This window comes from Acanthisitta chloris, unplaced genomic scaffold (genome assembly GCF_000695815.1).
Source record: "Acanthisitta chloris isolate BGI_N310 unplaced genomic scaffold, ASM69581v1 scaffold33945, whole genome shotgun sequence".
Classification (NCBI taxonomy): domain Eukaryota; kingdom Metazoa; phylum Chordata; class Aves; order Passeriformes; family Acanthisittidae; genus Acanthisitta; species Acanthisitta chloris.
Window position 1 is genome coordinate 1 of NW_008672638.1, and position 16,105 is coordinate 16,105.

The window sequence follows — 16,105 nt, forward strand, 5'->3', positions numbered from 1 at the left end:
AAACTTTCTGCAATTAACAACCCACGCCTGCCCACTTTGATAGAACCACGGGCAAGGTTCAGTTCTAAACTTCTGATTGCTGCTGGTGTTTGAACCAACCTAAAGAACTTAGTTCTACAGAGCACCAGCAGGAACGGCAGCAGAATGGTTGGAATGCTTTTATAGCATGCCATATTCAAAATCAAGGCCACTTTTATGTGTTTTATAGATCCAGAGGTTGGGCTGAAAGTAATTCCTGGAATTAGATTTTGTGCCAATTACACACATCTGAAAAATACCACTCCGGGTATTAAATCGTTTTCTAACTGGTTTGCCTTGCCACTGGGAGCAAAGACTCAGCCTCTGCAAATGCTGTCTTAGCATCTTTTGAACAGCTGAGATAAGCATACAAAAAAAGCCAATTGTTTTGCCAGCTCGCATAGAAAGTATTGGATTCCTGAAGGGGAAGGATAGTGAAGTGGTTTCTCATTTTAACGTTGTCTTTGGTTGTCCATTTGACAATGGTATTTAGTCAATTATTTTTGTGTAAGCAATCTTTTACTAAAGGAAACATGGAAGTTTAGCACTGCCCTTTCGAGTCAAATCTCTGCAACTCCTACTTGGGCAGACATGTGCTTCACTTTTACTTGTTTGGCAATTTAGTTAAGAAGTGAAACAAAACAAATGCTCTCAGGCAGAGTAGCCTTGTAAAATCACTCAGTGTTTTAGCTAAGGTTAGTGAAACTTTACACAGCTCTAACAATCACCCACACCAAACTACTGGGACAATCAGGACCCTGGCAAGAATAGCAAGAACATAATAAAAACTATCACAAGATAGGTAAAAGACACCAAAGAGGGTTTCAAGAACATGAAGTCAGACAGCATAGACAGTAAGGAACTGCAGTTAAAATGGGATCAAACTATATAGGCAAGTCCTAACATGTGCTGTGACTTGATTCCCAGAGAAAGATTTTCAGCTCTGGAACATGGTTTTTTCCCCTGTAAATCTAACAAAATGTGAACTGCTTTAGAGCACGAGGCCTTTGCTTTAGGAGCCAGAAGCAGGATGACAGCATGTGCTGGCAAACAGGGGAAATGTCCTTCTCATGATTGAGCTGAAAATATTACCAGCAGCATAAACTAAACTGCCTGAGATCTGCTTTCTGATGCTTGCCATAGCTCTTCTTGCAAGCTGTTTTTTCCTGATGATCCAGTGAAGATTGTGAAGGCAAAGGGCCAGTACATGTATGATGAGAATGGAAGGCAATACCTCGACTGCATAAACAATGTTGCTCATGGTAAGCTAAAGTGATGTTATTTGACGCTGTGTTTTTCTAAGCAGAACAAGAACAATCAGGACTGTTGCCCTGTGCTGGGGGAAAGGGTGTTTAATTGGAAAAGTGGAAGGAACTTTTCTTGAGCCTACAGCTTGGGAAATGATGTTTGATTGTGTATTAGTAAGTGGCTGCTACTTTCTTACAGTATTTGAAAGCTAACAAAACCAGTAATTCTTTCATGGTAAAGCTTACCTGCACATTCCCAAACTCTTACGTTATGTAAATATCTAAATCCAAATATCCCATTGGACACTGTATGTTTTAGCTTATCAATTTCCAGTACTAACTATGAACCTTAAAGGAGAGTAGCAAGCAACTTCAAGTTTTTTGAGGGGCAAAAAAGGTGTACCAACACTGCTGACAGTATCACTGAGGCTCCACTGATGAAACAGTCATCAGTAATAATCTCTGTACTATTAGAGAAGTGTGAAGTTGGTATGTGAATGAACACTGTGGGCAGTAGGGAAGAACTCTGACCCCTCTCCACTCTCTTGCAGTTGGCCACTGTCACCCTGACATAGTAAGAGCAGCCCATGAACAGAATCAGCTATTAAATACAAATTCTCGTTATCTTCATGACAACTTGGTTGATTATGCAGAGAGACTTTCAAAAACGTTACCTGAGAAATTATGCACCTTTTATTTTCTGAACTCTGGGTAAGTTGGGTATACTAGAATTTGGTACTGGGGTTTCAGTAGGTGTATACAGACAAGTACAGTACGTGTTTATCAACAACTAATTGCATGGTCTGGTGTGCATGACATGATACTGACAAAAACATGGTTTGGGATATTTTGGAGGAACTGGTCATTTTCAGAACTTCAGGGACTCTGCAGTTTGCATTTAGCAAGTTCTCTATCTGGGAACTAAACTAGTGCTGTATTTAAGAAGGGTTTTCTTCTGTTTATAAGGTCTTGGACTACAAAACAGTAATGTAAATATTTACTGTATTAGTTTCTGGTCTGACTTGTCTTCTGACTTGGGAATTACCAAAATTAAATGTACCTATCCATTATTTCTGCTGGGTGGAATATTCCCAAGCAAGCCAGAGCTGGAGGAAGAAAACCCAAACTGTTTCTAAAGTAGTTTCTGCACTTCAGGTTTGTATGATGGATTCTGTTCATTCCTACCTAATTGAGCATGGATTACTAAGGGATCTGTGTGTAACATGCATTGAGTTATGTCTGTTCTTTGAAGACAAAGCATGGCAAAGCTGGTTAGAGTTCAAAACTGAGGACATCTGCGATGGACTATTTACTGACTCCTTCCATTGTAGATCTGAAGCTAACGACCTTGCCCTGAGACTGGCACGACAGTATACAAAACATGAGGATGTTATCGTTTTAGACCAGTAAGTACACTGGCAATTCTATCTGCTTTGAGGTACAAGGCTCAGTGTTGGCCCTCAGAGCATCTCTGAAATCCTGGTGTAGTAGAAAGAAGCTGAGGGAAAAAATTTTTCCTGCAGTTCAGTATTTTCAAGACCAGCTGTGGTTGGGCTCTCCAGTACAGGACAGCTGCTGACACACTGGAAGGAGGCCAGCAGTGGCCTGCACGATGGGATGGCAGGAGTGAGAGGGTGAGAAAAGTGCATTTGTTCAGCTGCAAGACAGCCAGAGAGACCTTACTGCAACTACAGTTGTCACTATAGAGAAATGGGATCACAGGTAGAAGGGTACAGTAGTTGCAACCACAACTGTCTCATGGGAAGAGCAAAAATGCAAGAAAGATGGCGCTAGGCCCGAAGATGTGTGGTCACAGGGGAAAAAACCCAACTTGACGAATTTTGATGACACATAGGAAAAACTTTTTACCATGGAAGTGGTCAGATATTAGAACAGGATGCCCAGAGACACTGGAAACTCCATTGCTGGAGGATATTCAGAAATAAGACCTTCCAGTTGTTTTGCAGTACTGTAATCCTGGTCATACGTTAGTTACCCTGCTGTGATTTTAAGCACTGGTGCAGGCAAACCAGTGACAAGTCCTGTCCCTCTGCATCCCTTATATTCAAATATGCCAAAAAAAAAAAAATCCAAGTAAGTACTAGGTTCATTGCTAGAAACTGCAGAGCTGTTCTCAGCTTAAGTGACTCTTTCCTACCAGGTGACAGAACTTAGCTACTCTGTATCATCCCTAATGCTAATCCTAAAGAACTTTTGATCCCAAGGAAATTACTGTTTAGTTCTGCTGATTGTTTTTTAAGTGCTTACCATGGACATCTGACATCTCTGATTGACATAAGCCCATATAAATTCAGAAATCTGGGAGGACAAAAGGAATGGGTCCATGTGGTATGTACTTCAGCCTATACCTATCAATTACTTGTGAATTTAATGAAGTTATATTTGTGATATGTTGCATATATGGTACTACTCCTTTGCACAGGCTCCTGTTCCAGACACATACAGAGGACTTTACAGAGAAGACCATGAAGATGCAGTAACAGCCTATGCTGATGAAGTGAAAAATATTATTGAGCAGGCACATAAGAGAAACAGAAAGGTAAATAGTAATTCCCTTAACCACTTGTGTTGCCTCAGGAATGACTGTCAGTGCCATTCAGGGTTACTGAGCAACTTGGACTTGCCCAAAAGATCACATGGTAATGCAAAAACCATCTAAGGACAAAGAACTTGATCCACCAGTTTCTCACTTATGTTCAAACATTACATGCTACCTGTGTTTCAGATTGCTGCATTTTTCATTGAATCTCTACCAAGTGTGGGTGGTCAGATCATTCCCCCAGCAGGCTATTTTCAAAAGGTTGCAGAGTAAGTGGTCATTCATTATTTTAACTTTTGTAACATACTTGCTAAATATAGAGAATTTCTCTGCCTGCTGTAGCATATAGCTTGATGGACAGAAAATTACCTAGACCTTCATGTTAGAATGTAAACTCTGCATGACAAAGACCTGTTTTTATACAACTGACACAGAATAGAGGCCTCTGACAGTTTGCAAAGTAATGATTTCTGCATGGTCTTAAACAGTAAATATTATGTTCTCTTTCCTCTTAAGAGACAATACAATCTCTTATGTTACAGGCATGTGCACAAGGCAGGAGGTGTATTTATTGCTGATGAAATTCAAGTTGGCTTTGGCAGGGTTGGCAAGCACTTCTGGGCATTCCAGCTTCAGGGAGAAGATTTCATACCTGATATTGTCACTATGGGGAAACCAATAGGAAATGGGCATCCTCTTGCCTGTGTAGCAACAACAAAAGAAATTGCAGAAGCCTTTGCTGCCACAGGAGTAGAGTATTTTAATACAGTAAGTAAACAGTTGCCCAAACTCTCCTTCTGTACAGGAGTCTAAGGATTAAAATTAAATAATCATCCAGTGTTTTTATTAATATTTGTCCTTCACAGTTATTGTGTTACTGTATTATTTCCTCTTTCTAGTGTTTATTTAACTCATTTCCTGGCTCCATCTGATAAAAGTGGCAGTATGCTCACTTCACTGACATGACTGCATCTTTCTTCCCTTTCCATGGCTCTGCATGTGCCTTTCCTGGGCTCAGTTTGGTGGAAATCCTGTTTCATGTGCAATTGGATTAGCTGTGTTAGATGTGATTGAGAAGGAACAGCTTCAGGCTCGTGCCACAGAGGTAGGCAACTTCTTGATGAAGCTACTCAAGGAGCAGCAAATCAAGCATCCCATCATTGGTGATGTCAGGTACCAGTGCTTTATTTATATTTTTAACTACTTCTTGTTTGGTTCAGGCAATTCAATCCAATAGATGTTTTTTTGAGAAATTCATTAAATTTGTGTTTTCAGCAAAAATAAACAGCCTGCTGCACATTAGATTAAAACAAACTTGAGCTTATCAGCAGTCTCATACACTCTGCCACCCCCGGCCAGTACTGCTTTATCAATTTATTAGCTGCTAAAGGACTTCACTTGCCTGTTTGAACTCTTACTTCAAGTGCACAAAGTACAGAAGTGATGGAAAACATGCTTAACATCCTGTCCTGCACTGGCTTTCTCAGCAGACAGAAGTCCTGTAATGTATTACTACATTTCTTCAAAACAGCAAAACCTTTTCCATCAGTAGCCAAACAGTAATTCTCAGGCAGTAAAGATTTGGTGTTACTAAAACCTTTCTGGTTTTTAGTTCACTTGCATTTCCCATCCTCTGACACAGGTTGACTATTTTTATTTCTTTTATAGAGGTTGTGGCTTATTCATTGGAGTGGACTTAATCAAGGACCAGGCAGAAAGGACTCCAGCCACAGCAGCAGCAGAGTATCTAATAACAAGGTACAGGGGACAATCATGGACTTCACCTGTGTGTAGGGGGCAAGCACACAATTACAAACTAAGCTTGCCATGCAGTAGCTGTTAAAATCCAGCCAGGGCAGAAGGGCACTGTGTGCACAGCCTGCAAGTTCTTCTAACTACAAAGGTAAGCCTAATTCTTTGTTATTGCTCTTTCCAGACTTAAGGAAGAATATATTCTACTGAGCACAGATGGGCCAGGAAAAAATGTGCTGAAATTCAAGCCCCCAATGTGCTTCAATACAGAGGATGCAAGATTTGTTGTGGACACAATGGACAAGATACTAACAGGTAGAGCTAATCTAAATCCTCAAAAAGAGAGTGGGTGAATTGCCTCCAAGTCAATGCTGAGGTACTGAGCCTGCTTTTCAGTGCTAAAATAGAGCCAAGATGGTATATGCTGAGCACAGAGACTTCCCTTCTAAATGATTGTTTTGAGGTTTTCTAACAAAACTATTTCCTCTGCAGATGCATGTTTTTTAAAACTGTTGTGCTGTGGCTGAGGTTCAATTGTTCACCTATCTGAACAAAGGCAGCTGGTAAAAGCTGTCCTAATACTCCTAGAAGCTATGATCTGTGTGTATTTGCCACTTAGCTTTTTATACCACTTTTACACACCTCGCATTAACATAGTGCAAAGTGTTGTTGCTTATTCTCTCTCCAGATATGGAAAAAGATGTCTGAACCAATAGAAAACATCTACTTGTTCTACCTGAGCAGGTACTTACCTATCTCTACTCACCCAGTACTATTCAAAAGCCAAACATAACTTCACAAACATTGTCAAATAGAGCTTCCTTAGAGAGGCTTTTACTCCAAGCTAGTTTGCAGAAGCAGAGACCAGACTTGTGTACATCTGACATTCACAGCTACCTTCTCTGAGTCTGACACTCCCAGTGACTGTGCACTCACCTGTTTGTAAGCATGTCCCAGACATGACTACCACTAGAGCATGCTCTGCTTGTCTGGGAAGCTTTAAAAGTGACCGGGTTTAACCCTTAGCATGCAAATGCCATGCACATCAACACAAAAACACAGCTTTTATGCTAGCTGCTTGGTGCCTTAAGTCTCCAGACAGGAGCTGGTCCAGCTGCATAACTACTTCTCAGCAAATCTCCCCCTTAGCTGCCTGTCAGGGCAGGAGCCCTGTACATTCTGCATGCCACAATTTCGGAACCTCCACGTATGCTAACAGCTTTATGAAGATATCTAAGTAGTGCTTTTGTGTTTTATTTAACATCTGACTCGGAAATAGCATTGCCTTCTGTCCTCTGGAGCGTTTTTGACGACTCTCTAGGATCATTTCAGGTTCATGGCTGGTATCTCATGCTTAAGCATCAATTTACCCTTATACTCAGAAGTTTGTGGGCAAGTTTGTTGTTAAGTCTTTAAAGCCTTGTTACTGTTGATCTGTTGAGGTCCCTCCACAGGTTGCTAAGAGACAACATCTGCCTGCAACTGTCTGCCACACATTCATGAGCACAGTGTATACCTAGATAACACCCTCTGGTTTCAACCTACTGACTAAAAGACAACAGTGTTTAGTAAAACTCTTAAGACAGCTGGGCAGGAATGTATCTAATGTGACCATTGTAATCAGTGGTGGCCTCAGACACCATGAGATGGACAGTGCTATGGCCCTGAGCTAAGGAGAAATGTGCTTTTACTTCAGTGTAATATTAGTATAGCAGGCACAAGAAAAATGTGTTAATATTTTATTTAGCAAGTTAATGGAAAGACATACAGCTGTTTATACTACTTATTCTTAGAACAGAAAGATTACTTAACAGTGCCAGTGTAACTTAGAGGCCTAATGACTTAATGTGCTTGTCTGTAATCTAAACTAAGCAAGAAAAATGCCTTTATTTTCTACAGGAAACCATGAATGCAAAAAGCCTCTTACTAAGTACAGTACTAGTAAGACACTTACATGTAATGTAAGTGAAAATGAGGCAATGAAGACTTCTTTTAATTATACTTTTACAAAAAAAACCAAAACATTATTTTCTTTCCATAGGTTTCAAACAATGTTCAAGATCTACTACTAAGAAACATTATTCTACTATAATAATGCACATTTAATCTTTATCCTAGAATGTCTTAGATCAGATAAGTCACCTTTCATTTTGTTCTTTTCTGTTATCTTGTTTTTAGTAAAAGCTTTAAGAGAAATAAAGAGCTTGTCCTGACTCTGGCAGTGTGGAATTGTTTATTTAAAACAGCATATCTAAAACTGATTATAAAGGAGTACCTTTCTAGCAGCTACTATAAACCACATTTTTCTAAATTCATGCTCTTTCAGGTTATGACTTTTTCAAATTAAGATGAACCAGAACCAGTGAGTTCTCTCAATGTTTTAACAATCTCCAGCTACCAATGCAAACACCATTCCAGCCTCCAGTGCAGCATCCCATCCTTCCCAGGCTCCTCTGACCAGTTTCAGCCACCAGTGTCATAACAAGGTCCCTAGTAGCACTATATTCAACAAACAATCTCAGCAACCAGATGAAGTCAAAAACATCAGTTCCAAATTTCTAACATTAAATGCATGAGGAACAGACAGCTGAGGGCTGTGGCTCCCAAACCCCTTCTTACAGTCTGTCCTCAATTAATAGCCAAGTAGGATTAGTAAGGTAAGAGTAGATTACAGCCATAAGCAACAACCTTGTGCACAAGCCTTTGCTTTCACCATGCAAGTACATCACCAACTTTTCACACAAACAAAGGGCAAGCCAGCTCTGGATTTAAGTACCAGTATCCTCAGTTTCTGCCTTAGGGCCACATCATACGTCAAGAAGAATGACCTGAAATCCTGCTTCCAAAAACCCACCTAAGTAACATCCAGCTCACAAACTTGCTAGTACACGAGACTGCAGCAGTATGGTCCTGGTACCATACATAAATTTCCCACTGGAGGGCCAAGTGTTTGCCAGAAAATATTCTGCCACCCCTTATTTCACAGGAGAAACAGCATGCAATAAAGCATTTGAATATTAAACCTTGAGACAGTAGTACTTTTAAATACTGTACTCATTTGTTTCAGGGGTCTGCAATATTTTTATTTGCAGGTAATTCATTTAGGTCTGAAGTTACATGCTTCAGCTGTAAAGTTGTCAGCTATCAGATTTTAAATCTGATTTTTTAAAACTCAAGATTTCCACTGAACCCCAGAAGAGTCTTACAGACGTCTAACTGTACAAGTCTTCCTTTTCAAGGACAGCCAGCAGGGAGCAGCAGATTATAGTCCCTGCAGAAACAGCTGCATCCCTTGATAAAAAACTGAAAAGATCACTAATAACATCTGTTTATTTCTTGTCTTAGTGACTTTGTTTGACTCCAATTCTGGGTGTTACTTGTTCAAGAGAATTTTTTTTACAAGAAAGAATTGTCAGATTTTAGCCTTAAAAGGTAAATAAAAATCAAACTGATCACTGCAACAAAAATCAGAAGCTGGACTTTGTCCCAATCTTGGATTTATACATAAGTAGCAACCTCTGCTGCACAATCTGCAACAAGACAGGCAAATCACATTACAGTTATTGCCTTAAAAGAGTAGTAGTCAAAAAAGGAGAACCTATTTCTAGCTGGTCACTCATCTCTAGAGAAAGAGATGGTTTTTCTCCACCCACAACTGTAGTGGAAGCTCTTTTAGACTTTTTTTTGATAGACAAAAGGCTGCAAAAATTCAGACTTTGCATTGGTAATTTAATGTCTGTCCAACCTGCCTTTCAAGGCAGGTATATACATACTATTAACAACTTGTAGACAAGTCTCAGACTCAGACAGTGAAACATGAAGGAAGTGCAGCCAGATTCTTGCACACCTCTTGGCTTCCTCCTGCAGTGCTGACTCCCAAGCCCTTCCTGAAACCTACATCTCTGCCTCTTCCTAGGAGAGCCCAATGCCAACACCGCTACAGTTACACTGAGCCTCTGGTGCTTGCCTAGAGCATGAGCCACCAGTTCAACCAGCACAGCCCCCACAACAGCTGGGGCTTCTCACCTGCTCACCTGAGCTCTCCTCCACAACACCTCCAGGCAGAAGTGACTGCAGGTTTTAGCTGCCACTTAACTACAAGTGAGCACAACTACCAACACAGCCTTCTAGTTATCAGATTAAAAACATTTAAGCACAACTCTTCATCTATCAAGGTACTGCCATGAACTAAGTTCTGGGAACAGGATACTGGCATTGTACTAGTACATAAGCTGAAGAATGGCACGAGACACTAGATTACGCCTTTTTTATTTCAAAAGCTAGGATAGCTTCAATATCCATGTCATGGTGATTCAGAACACATGTAAAATACCTTACAATACATTAGATTCCAAAAAGGTACCAAAAAGTACAGTAAAATTAACACTTCCATTACAGGAAATGTATGACACAAAAACAATACAAAATAAAAAGGTGGAAAGTGCCACTGGTTCCCTAAGATGCATCTCATTCTGTACAACTGGAGTAATGCAGAGTCCATAGTTAACTCCAAGAGGCAGTCCCTAGATGCAGAGCTGCAGCTTTAAGCAGACCCTCAAAATCAGTTTCAGTTTAACCTATTAATAAAATCATTAATTAATATCTTCAGCAAGGCTGAAATTTACACACCACACTGTCTAGACAACTAGTTATCTGTAAGTATTAAACATGTAAAACATTTCCAGGGAGCTCTTCCAAGTAAGATGCACATTTAACAGGCCATAGAAATTTATTGTAAAGTTAAATTTGGTACAGAACTGAAGTATCCATCTACAGCATTGTATACAAAACCTATGCAGTCATTTTCCAAAAGAGACCATGCCACTGCATACCTGAATAAGTTTGATCAATATGGCTTGTAGTTATTCTGATGACCACCACGTCTTGGTGTCTTCCCATAATTTGCACTGCCTTGACCTATGAACAAGAGAACAAATGCATTAAACTGCTAATTAGTTACGTTTGCTTATACCCAATACAGTTCTCTTTACTTACTGTAATCATAGCCTGGTCCATATCCATAATACCCATATCCTGAATAATCATAGCCTCCATAGCCACCATAACCTTGCTGATAGCCGTATCCTTGATTCCCATAACCCTGGTTCCAGTAATTGCCATAACCTTGATTCCAATTTTGACTTTGAGCTATAGAAGGGAAAACCATCCACAAAATCCCATTTTAGTACACACAACTTATTTAGAATGTGTCCATACTAAAGTAGTGTGTGTGGTACTTACCACCGCCTCTTCCACCTCTGCCTCTTCCTCCATAGCTACCTCTTCCTCCGCCACTGCTGAACTGTTGCTGCTGGTAAACTTCTTTTGGCTGTGCTACCTTAATCTCGCACTGAAAATAAAAAACACAGTATGTGAACTGTCCTAGGGCAGCAGCACCTGACCTGACCAGCTGGGAAAGCCAGAGGTTCCTCTGGAGGCAAAGGAGGTGTATGTGCTGTGCTCCTGCCAGGTGAGCAGGCCCAATGCATATCCAGAAGCACATGAGATATTGTGCTCTCTGGGCAAAGGTAAGTCACCACTCACTGCCCTCAGGGCATTTTATCCTGTCTATTCCTTACGATCGATTTCCCCATGGAAGAGGTGCTGAGGCCACCTCAGCATAGCCACTGCTCCTGTAGGAGTCAGGAGGCTGTGTTCTCACCTGGTATAACCTCTGAGACAACTGCTATCAGACTGCTTCACCTGAGCTGCACTGAATGAGTAAGGCTCCAAGATACCCACTAGAATGAGTTTTCCTGGCAGTTTTTTGTACACCCTCCACATTGAGCATGTGGTTGGACTGCACAGCACACACCTACCAACAGCTAAATAATCATTCATCAAATAGTAACCGCTAAAACCAACCAGAAGTGACATTTCCAAGACAGGTTCCCAGGCTGCAGTTCAAGCTGTCAGCCAGCTGCCTGGTTCTTGAATCTGTGCACAGTCCAAGATGTAAACTACTGCTGCTGCAAAAGGAACAGCAGCACCTGAGCAAATCTGCCTTGGAGTTCTTCACCACAGGACCCCTATGGTAACCCGATTTTTATTATTGTTATCACACAGAAACAAGCCATAGTTAGATACAGAAATGATTTCTCAGCTCCCTGGCATGTAAGAATTCATCTCCCCTGAAGACAAGCTTCACTGCTAACCAGTAACTTGTCCAGTGCATTAGGTTTACCAAAGTTTATTCCGTGCTGTGTCAAGACCAGTCTTACACCAAGTGCAATCTAAGTCACTGTGTCAGACAGCATGACCTGCTCTAAGAGGGCTTCCAAGTTGTGTACAGTCAGCACTGGTCTTGGAGCAAGGGAAGCCAGTACACATCATTTGCCTCCAGTCCTCTCCTCATTAGCTTGACACATGAGCCTCTTTCTATTAGCTATTCCCTCAGATGAGCAGTCAGCAGTTCCGAGCACCTCACATCACTCTTACAGTTCCCATAACCAGCTGACCAAGTCAAAGTTGCCATAAGTTTACATTTACTCTCTGGATCCTTCTACTGGGTGTACATGAAAAGGCTTGGTAGCAGGGGGCCTGCAGGAAGGGGTTTCTGAAAGAAACCAGAAGCTGTCCCCCACCAGACAGAGACAGTTTCAGGCAACTGCTTACAAAGCTAGTTGCATTTCTCCAAGTGCTCTATGCTGAAAACAGGTGACTATGTGTTGAAATGGCTTACACTGCTACACTGATATATAAACAAGCCAGTTTCTCCACAGGTATTTAATTAATGAAACTAGATACTTTACATCTAAAAGGCTCCAAAACACAGCAATTATTAAAGCCACAGATATTGGCAAAGAACCTTGGCAGTCTCTGGGCAAAACACCAGTATGGCAAACTGCAAGCTGTCCCTATTGTAAATTTGGTACCTTGACACAAGACATCTACAAAAACCTCACTGGACTATAGATGTAGTGGTATTGTGTTTAGTAACTCAAACAAAGTTACCACTCGAAGTTTCTACCTTGCTTCCACTGACGTTATGGAATTTCTTCTCCAAAACTTTCTTCACTGGATCCTCTTCCTTGAAAGTGATGAACACAAACCCCCTCCTTTTGTTGGTCTTTGGATCCATTGGAAGTTCAATTGCTTCAATCTGAAGATATGAAATACTATTTTCAGACTCTTATTTTAGCAGAACAGTTAAATGCACAGAACTGGGACAGTAAAACTGTGAGGAAGTTTCCTCTCTATGCATATTATGCAACACCAAAGTTGCAACAGTCTTTCTATGCTAACATTGACTTTCAGACCAGAGATTTGCGTTTTACAACTCTTCAAACCAATTTTAACATCAGCTCAAATACTTTAAGACAAGGGTAGCTAACTAATAATGGAAGCATCTAGTGCAGTATGTGCTGCCTTTGCTGTCAAGATGGGAAACCTCTGGATCAGTTACAGAAGGCTTGATACATCTGAAGTTAACTTACTTTGAAACTTACAAATTATCAGTAAAATAAACAACAGCTGAAGACTATGTTTCAGAGTTTCCTACAGTAACATTACACACCTCTCCAAACTCTCCAAAGTATTCCCTGATTTTCTCTTCTGTGGCTTCTGGGTTTAGTCCACCAACAAATATTTTCTTCACTGGATCCTTTTTCATTGCCATGGCCTTCTTGGGATCAATTAGTCGTCCATCTAGTCTGTGTTCTTTCTGTTCCAGAACCTGAAAGACAGTTTGATGTGATTAACCCAAGCTGAAGTTTCCCCCAGAGGTCAGGGATCTGAAATATGGAGCTAAAAATTCACCTTTTCAACACTCCCAGGTTCTTTGAAGAGAATAAATCCAAAGCCTCTGGATCTTCCTGTGTTTGGGTCCATCTTTATCGTGCAGTCAGTTACCTCACCGAATTTGGTGAAGTAATCTTTCAAGTCTTTTTTGCTTGTATCCCAACTGAGGCCACCAACAAACATCTTCCTGAAATTTCAAAGAGAGGAGCTATTTAGATTCAGGAAGTACTACAGCAAAGCACATGCAGCAAGATGCTCAGTGGTACACACTTCAGCAGCATTGTCAGAACAGAGAAGTTAATCTTAAAGCCAGTGGTACTATAAGGGTGGGTTTCTCCCCCCTCTCTTTAAGGGAATGCCACAATGCACCCTGAAGTTTATTACAGGCTATAAGAAACCCTATAAATTGCCTGAAATATTCACCAGTACCTTATATTCTTTCAACACTATTCTGTTACCTGCAACAGAGCAGTACTGATTATCAAGTACTGCCCGCTCAGTTTTCACAAAGAGCCCAGGGTCAATCTTACTGCTCTGAAAGAATTCATCAGAGGATAAAGCAGCAAAATCAAAATACTTGAGTTGTTTTAATTTTGGTCAAATGGCTCTAAAAATGTTAGTTCTAAGAACAAGCTGCAAAATTTAAACCAGGTATCTATGACCTCCAGTAACAGTCACATACAACAGATGGGACTTTGGACTTGCCTTAGCTCCTACGTTGTGCACTTCTTCCTGCTTAGTTACTGAATCTACTTCTATCTTCATCAGTACTACAGGCATCTCTCTACTATTAGTCTTTACTTCCAAAAAGGCCTACACAGTTCTTCCCTGCTCACTTTCCCACACAAAATATCCTCTGAAGGAGGATATCCATCTCAAAGAACTAAATACTAGTGAGGCATAATACAAGTGAAGCTAACAAACAAAACAGTGCATCGGGCAATAAGGCTTATTTCAAATGCTTCACTTCAAATGAAAACATTAATAACACGACTGTATTTTCTATTTTCAGAGTTTCCAAGGTAACAAACTACGCTTTTAAAAGCACTGGAGTCTTTTTATCTAACTATAGACTTATAGCAGTTTGAGTTGTCATTACTCTGTTTAGAGGCAACCTAGATTTGGCACCACAAGTAGCAGCACTTTAGAAACTAGACTGTGCTGAAGTAAAATTGGCTTTTGGTGTTCATGCTTAACTTTTAGTTGCTAGAACTAGCATCCTTTCATGTGCAAAAGGTAACATGAGGGGAAAAAAATGTATGTTATGGGGTTTTGCTCTTTTTTCTTAAAGGTGAGGAACCATATCCTCTGTAGGCTAAACCCTTGTATTTTTCATAAGACCAAGCAGTGCAACTCAACTGCCAAGTGCAGAATGATGCACAGGGTCCAGGTAAAGCTCTGTGCTTCCTGCAGCCATTACAGCTGCGCCTTACAGAGTTCACTAAGCCTTTCAGTAACGGGTGAAAGAAAGGTAACTCGGTGGATTCCCTCCCATCACAACAGCTTACCGACCCAGCATGGGTGCTGTAATCTGTACAGGCTGACAGTGGCTTTCCATAGCACACCCTGTCAGCACTGACTATGCTTACAGAACCATCCAGGGAACCTCGGTGGTTGGGGAATGACAGGGATTTGTCTGCAGGCAACTTGAGTTGGTTTATGCCATGGGGTTGAGGCTGTGGTTCACACACAGGTATTGCCACATGCTAAATTCACCTCCTACCACAGCAGCATGTATCATGTTTTGCAGTTTACAGGGCTTTGTTTTGTAATTGGCAACCTACAGATGTTTAAATAACACAACACAGCCTTTAGAATTGCGACCAAAGTGTTAGTATTTAGCTTTGCCTTCAGAGGCCACAGACTGGACAACTGCACCCTTAACAGTCTTTTTTCCCCCGAGTGTATCAGTGCAGGTAAACCGAAGCTTCTTTCAACTTCTAACAAATAATGTCAGTGCCTTGGACAGCTCTTGTTTTAGCACAGCTAGATTGGCCACACAGGTCAATCCCTCTAAGGAACTGCTTTTCTTCCAAGTTTCATTTCATACAGATTTGGAGTTGAAACTTTTCACCTCCTGTGCATGTAAGGAGAATGCTGAAATCAGTAAAAGGACAATTCACACACAGCCGAAGGCCTGGTTCTCAATCCTTCTGGTGTCCGCAAAAACTACATCCAGCCCCAGCTTGTAGCAAACTTGGGCAATTCTTATTCCTTCCTTTACAGACAAAATCTATTACTCTGCCTTCAGCTCTCCTGAGGGATCTGACCTGACCCTCTGGTTCAGGGCTCGGGGATAACAAAGGGAGTTCCAATTAATATGTGGGGTAGGCTGAATAACAAAGGCCCGAAGGAGAAGCAAGCAGGTCATTTTCGAGTCAAGTACGTAAATTTATCAGCAGACTAAGAAATATACAAACCCAACGTTTGTACATAAGGATGTCACTACCAGAACACAGCGAAAGTCCCGTGACTCCTCCACAAAACACTTGCGAGACCATAAGCCGTTTTCTGACAATGCTGCTAAAGTGCACACCAAAATCGCTCTCACTGCCTTTAAACACACCGCGCATCGCCTCGATCGCGCTGGATTTCCATTTGCTCCCTCCAAAAATACTCCGCTTACCCCGCCTGCCTTCCAAAGCCAGGATTATTTATGCGCGTTACACAAAACACGTTCGCATCGATACGGCGACGGGCCAGGCGATCGACGCGAAGTTTGCCACCTTCCGCATCAGAAACCGACTCCTTCCCGCGGGAGAGGGGACGGACGAGGAAAACGCGGGAC

General features: G+C 41.2%; 2 protein-coding genes across 2 annotated transcripts; one reads left to right on the forward strand and one right to left on the reverse strand.

The window, feature by feature from the left end:
- The first annotated feature begins 1,110 nt into the window (after positions 1-1,110).
- Positions 1,111-7,777, forward strand: PHYKPL (5-phosphohydroxy-L-lysine phospho-lyase). Its single transcript, XM_009074604.1, has 12 exons — positions 1,111-1,280; positions 1,817-1,976; positions 2,597-2,671; positions 3,527-3,614; positions 3,709-3,825; positions 4,012-4,094; positions 4,368-4,593; positions 4,844-4,998; positions 5,494-5,583; positions 5,762-5,892; positions 6,266-6,321; positions 7,619-7,777. The coding sequence occupies exons 1-11, from the start codon at positions 1,226-1,228 to the stop codon at positions 6,283-6,285; spliced, it is 1,200 nt and encodes a 399-aa protein (XP_009072852.1). The 5' UTR covers positions 1,111-1,225; the 3' UTR covers positions 6,286-6,321; positions 7,619-7,777.
- A 2,052-nt stretch (positions 7,778-9,829) lies between these two features.
- On the reverse strand, positions 9,830-14,070 carry HNRNPAB (heterogeneous nuclear ribonucleoprotein A/B). The gene is made up of 7 exons (XM_009074605.1): positions 14,042-14,070; positions 13,336-13,504; positions 13,094-13,252; positions 12,548-12,679; positions 10,819-10,927; positions 10,573-10,725; positions 9,830-10,494 (listed from the first exon to the last, which is right to left on the reverse strand). Exons 2-7 carry the CDS (start codon positions 13,498-13,500, stop codon positions 10,424-10,426), a joined length of 789 nt encoding a protein of 262 aa, XP_009072853.1. The 5' UTR covers positions 13,501-13,504; positions 14,042-14,070; the 3' UTR covers positions 9,830-10,423.
- Positions 14,071-16,105: the final 2,035 nt, after the last annotated feature.

What these genes read in the sequence shown, in the direction of transcription:
- PHYKPL (XM_009074604.1), top strand. Translation starts at nt 1,226, where the DNA reads ATGTATGATGAGAATGGAAGGCAATACCTCGACTGCATAAACAATGTT. An exon ending in TTTTATTTTCTGAACTCTGG is followed by an intron (nt 1,977 to 2,596) that starts GTAAGTTGGGTA and finishes CTTCCATTGTAG; the next exon opens with ATCTGAAGCTAACGACCTTG. An exon ending in AATGGACAAGATACTAACAG is followed by an intron (nt 5,893 to 6,265) that starts GTAGAGCTAATC and finishes TTCTCTCTCCAG; the next exon opens with ATATGGAAAAAGATGTCTGA.
- HNRNPAB (XM_009074605.1), bottom strand. Translation starts at nt 13,500, where the DNA reads ATGTTTGTTGGTGGCCTCAGTTGGGATACAAGCAAAAAAGACTTGAAA. An exon ending in ACTTTGGAGAGTTTGGAGAG is followed by an intron (nt 12,680 to 13,093) that starts GTGTGTAATGTT and finishes TCATATCTTCAG; the next exon opens with ATTGAAGCAATTGAACTTCC. An exon ending in CAGAGGTGGAAGAGGCGGTG is followed by an intron (nt 10,726 to 10,818) that starts GTAAGTACCACA and finishes TCCCTTCTATAG; the next exon opens with CTCAAAGTCAAAATTGGAAT.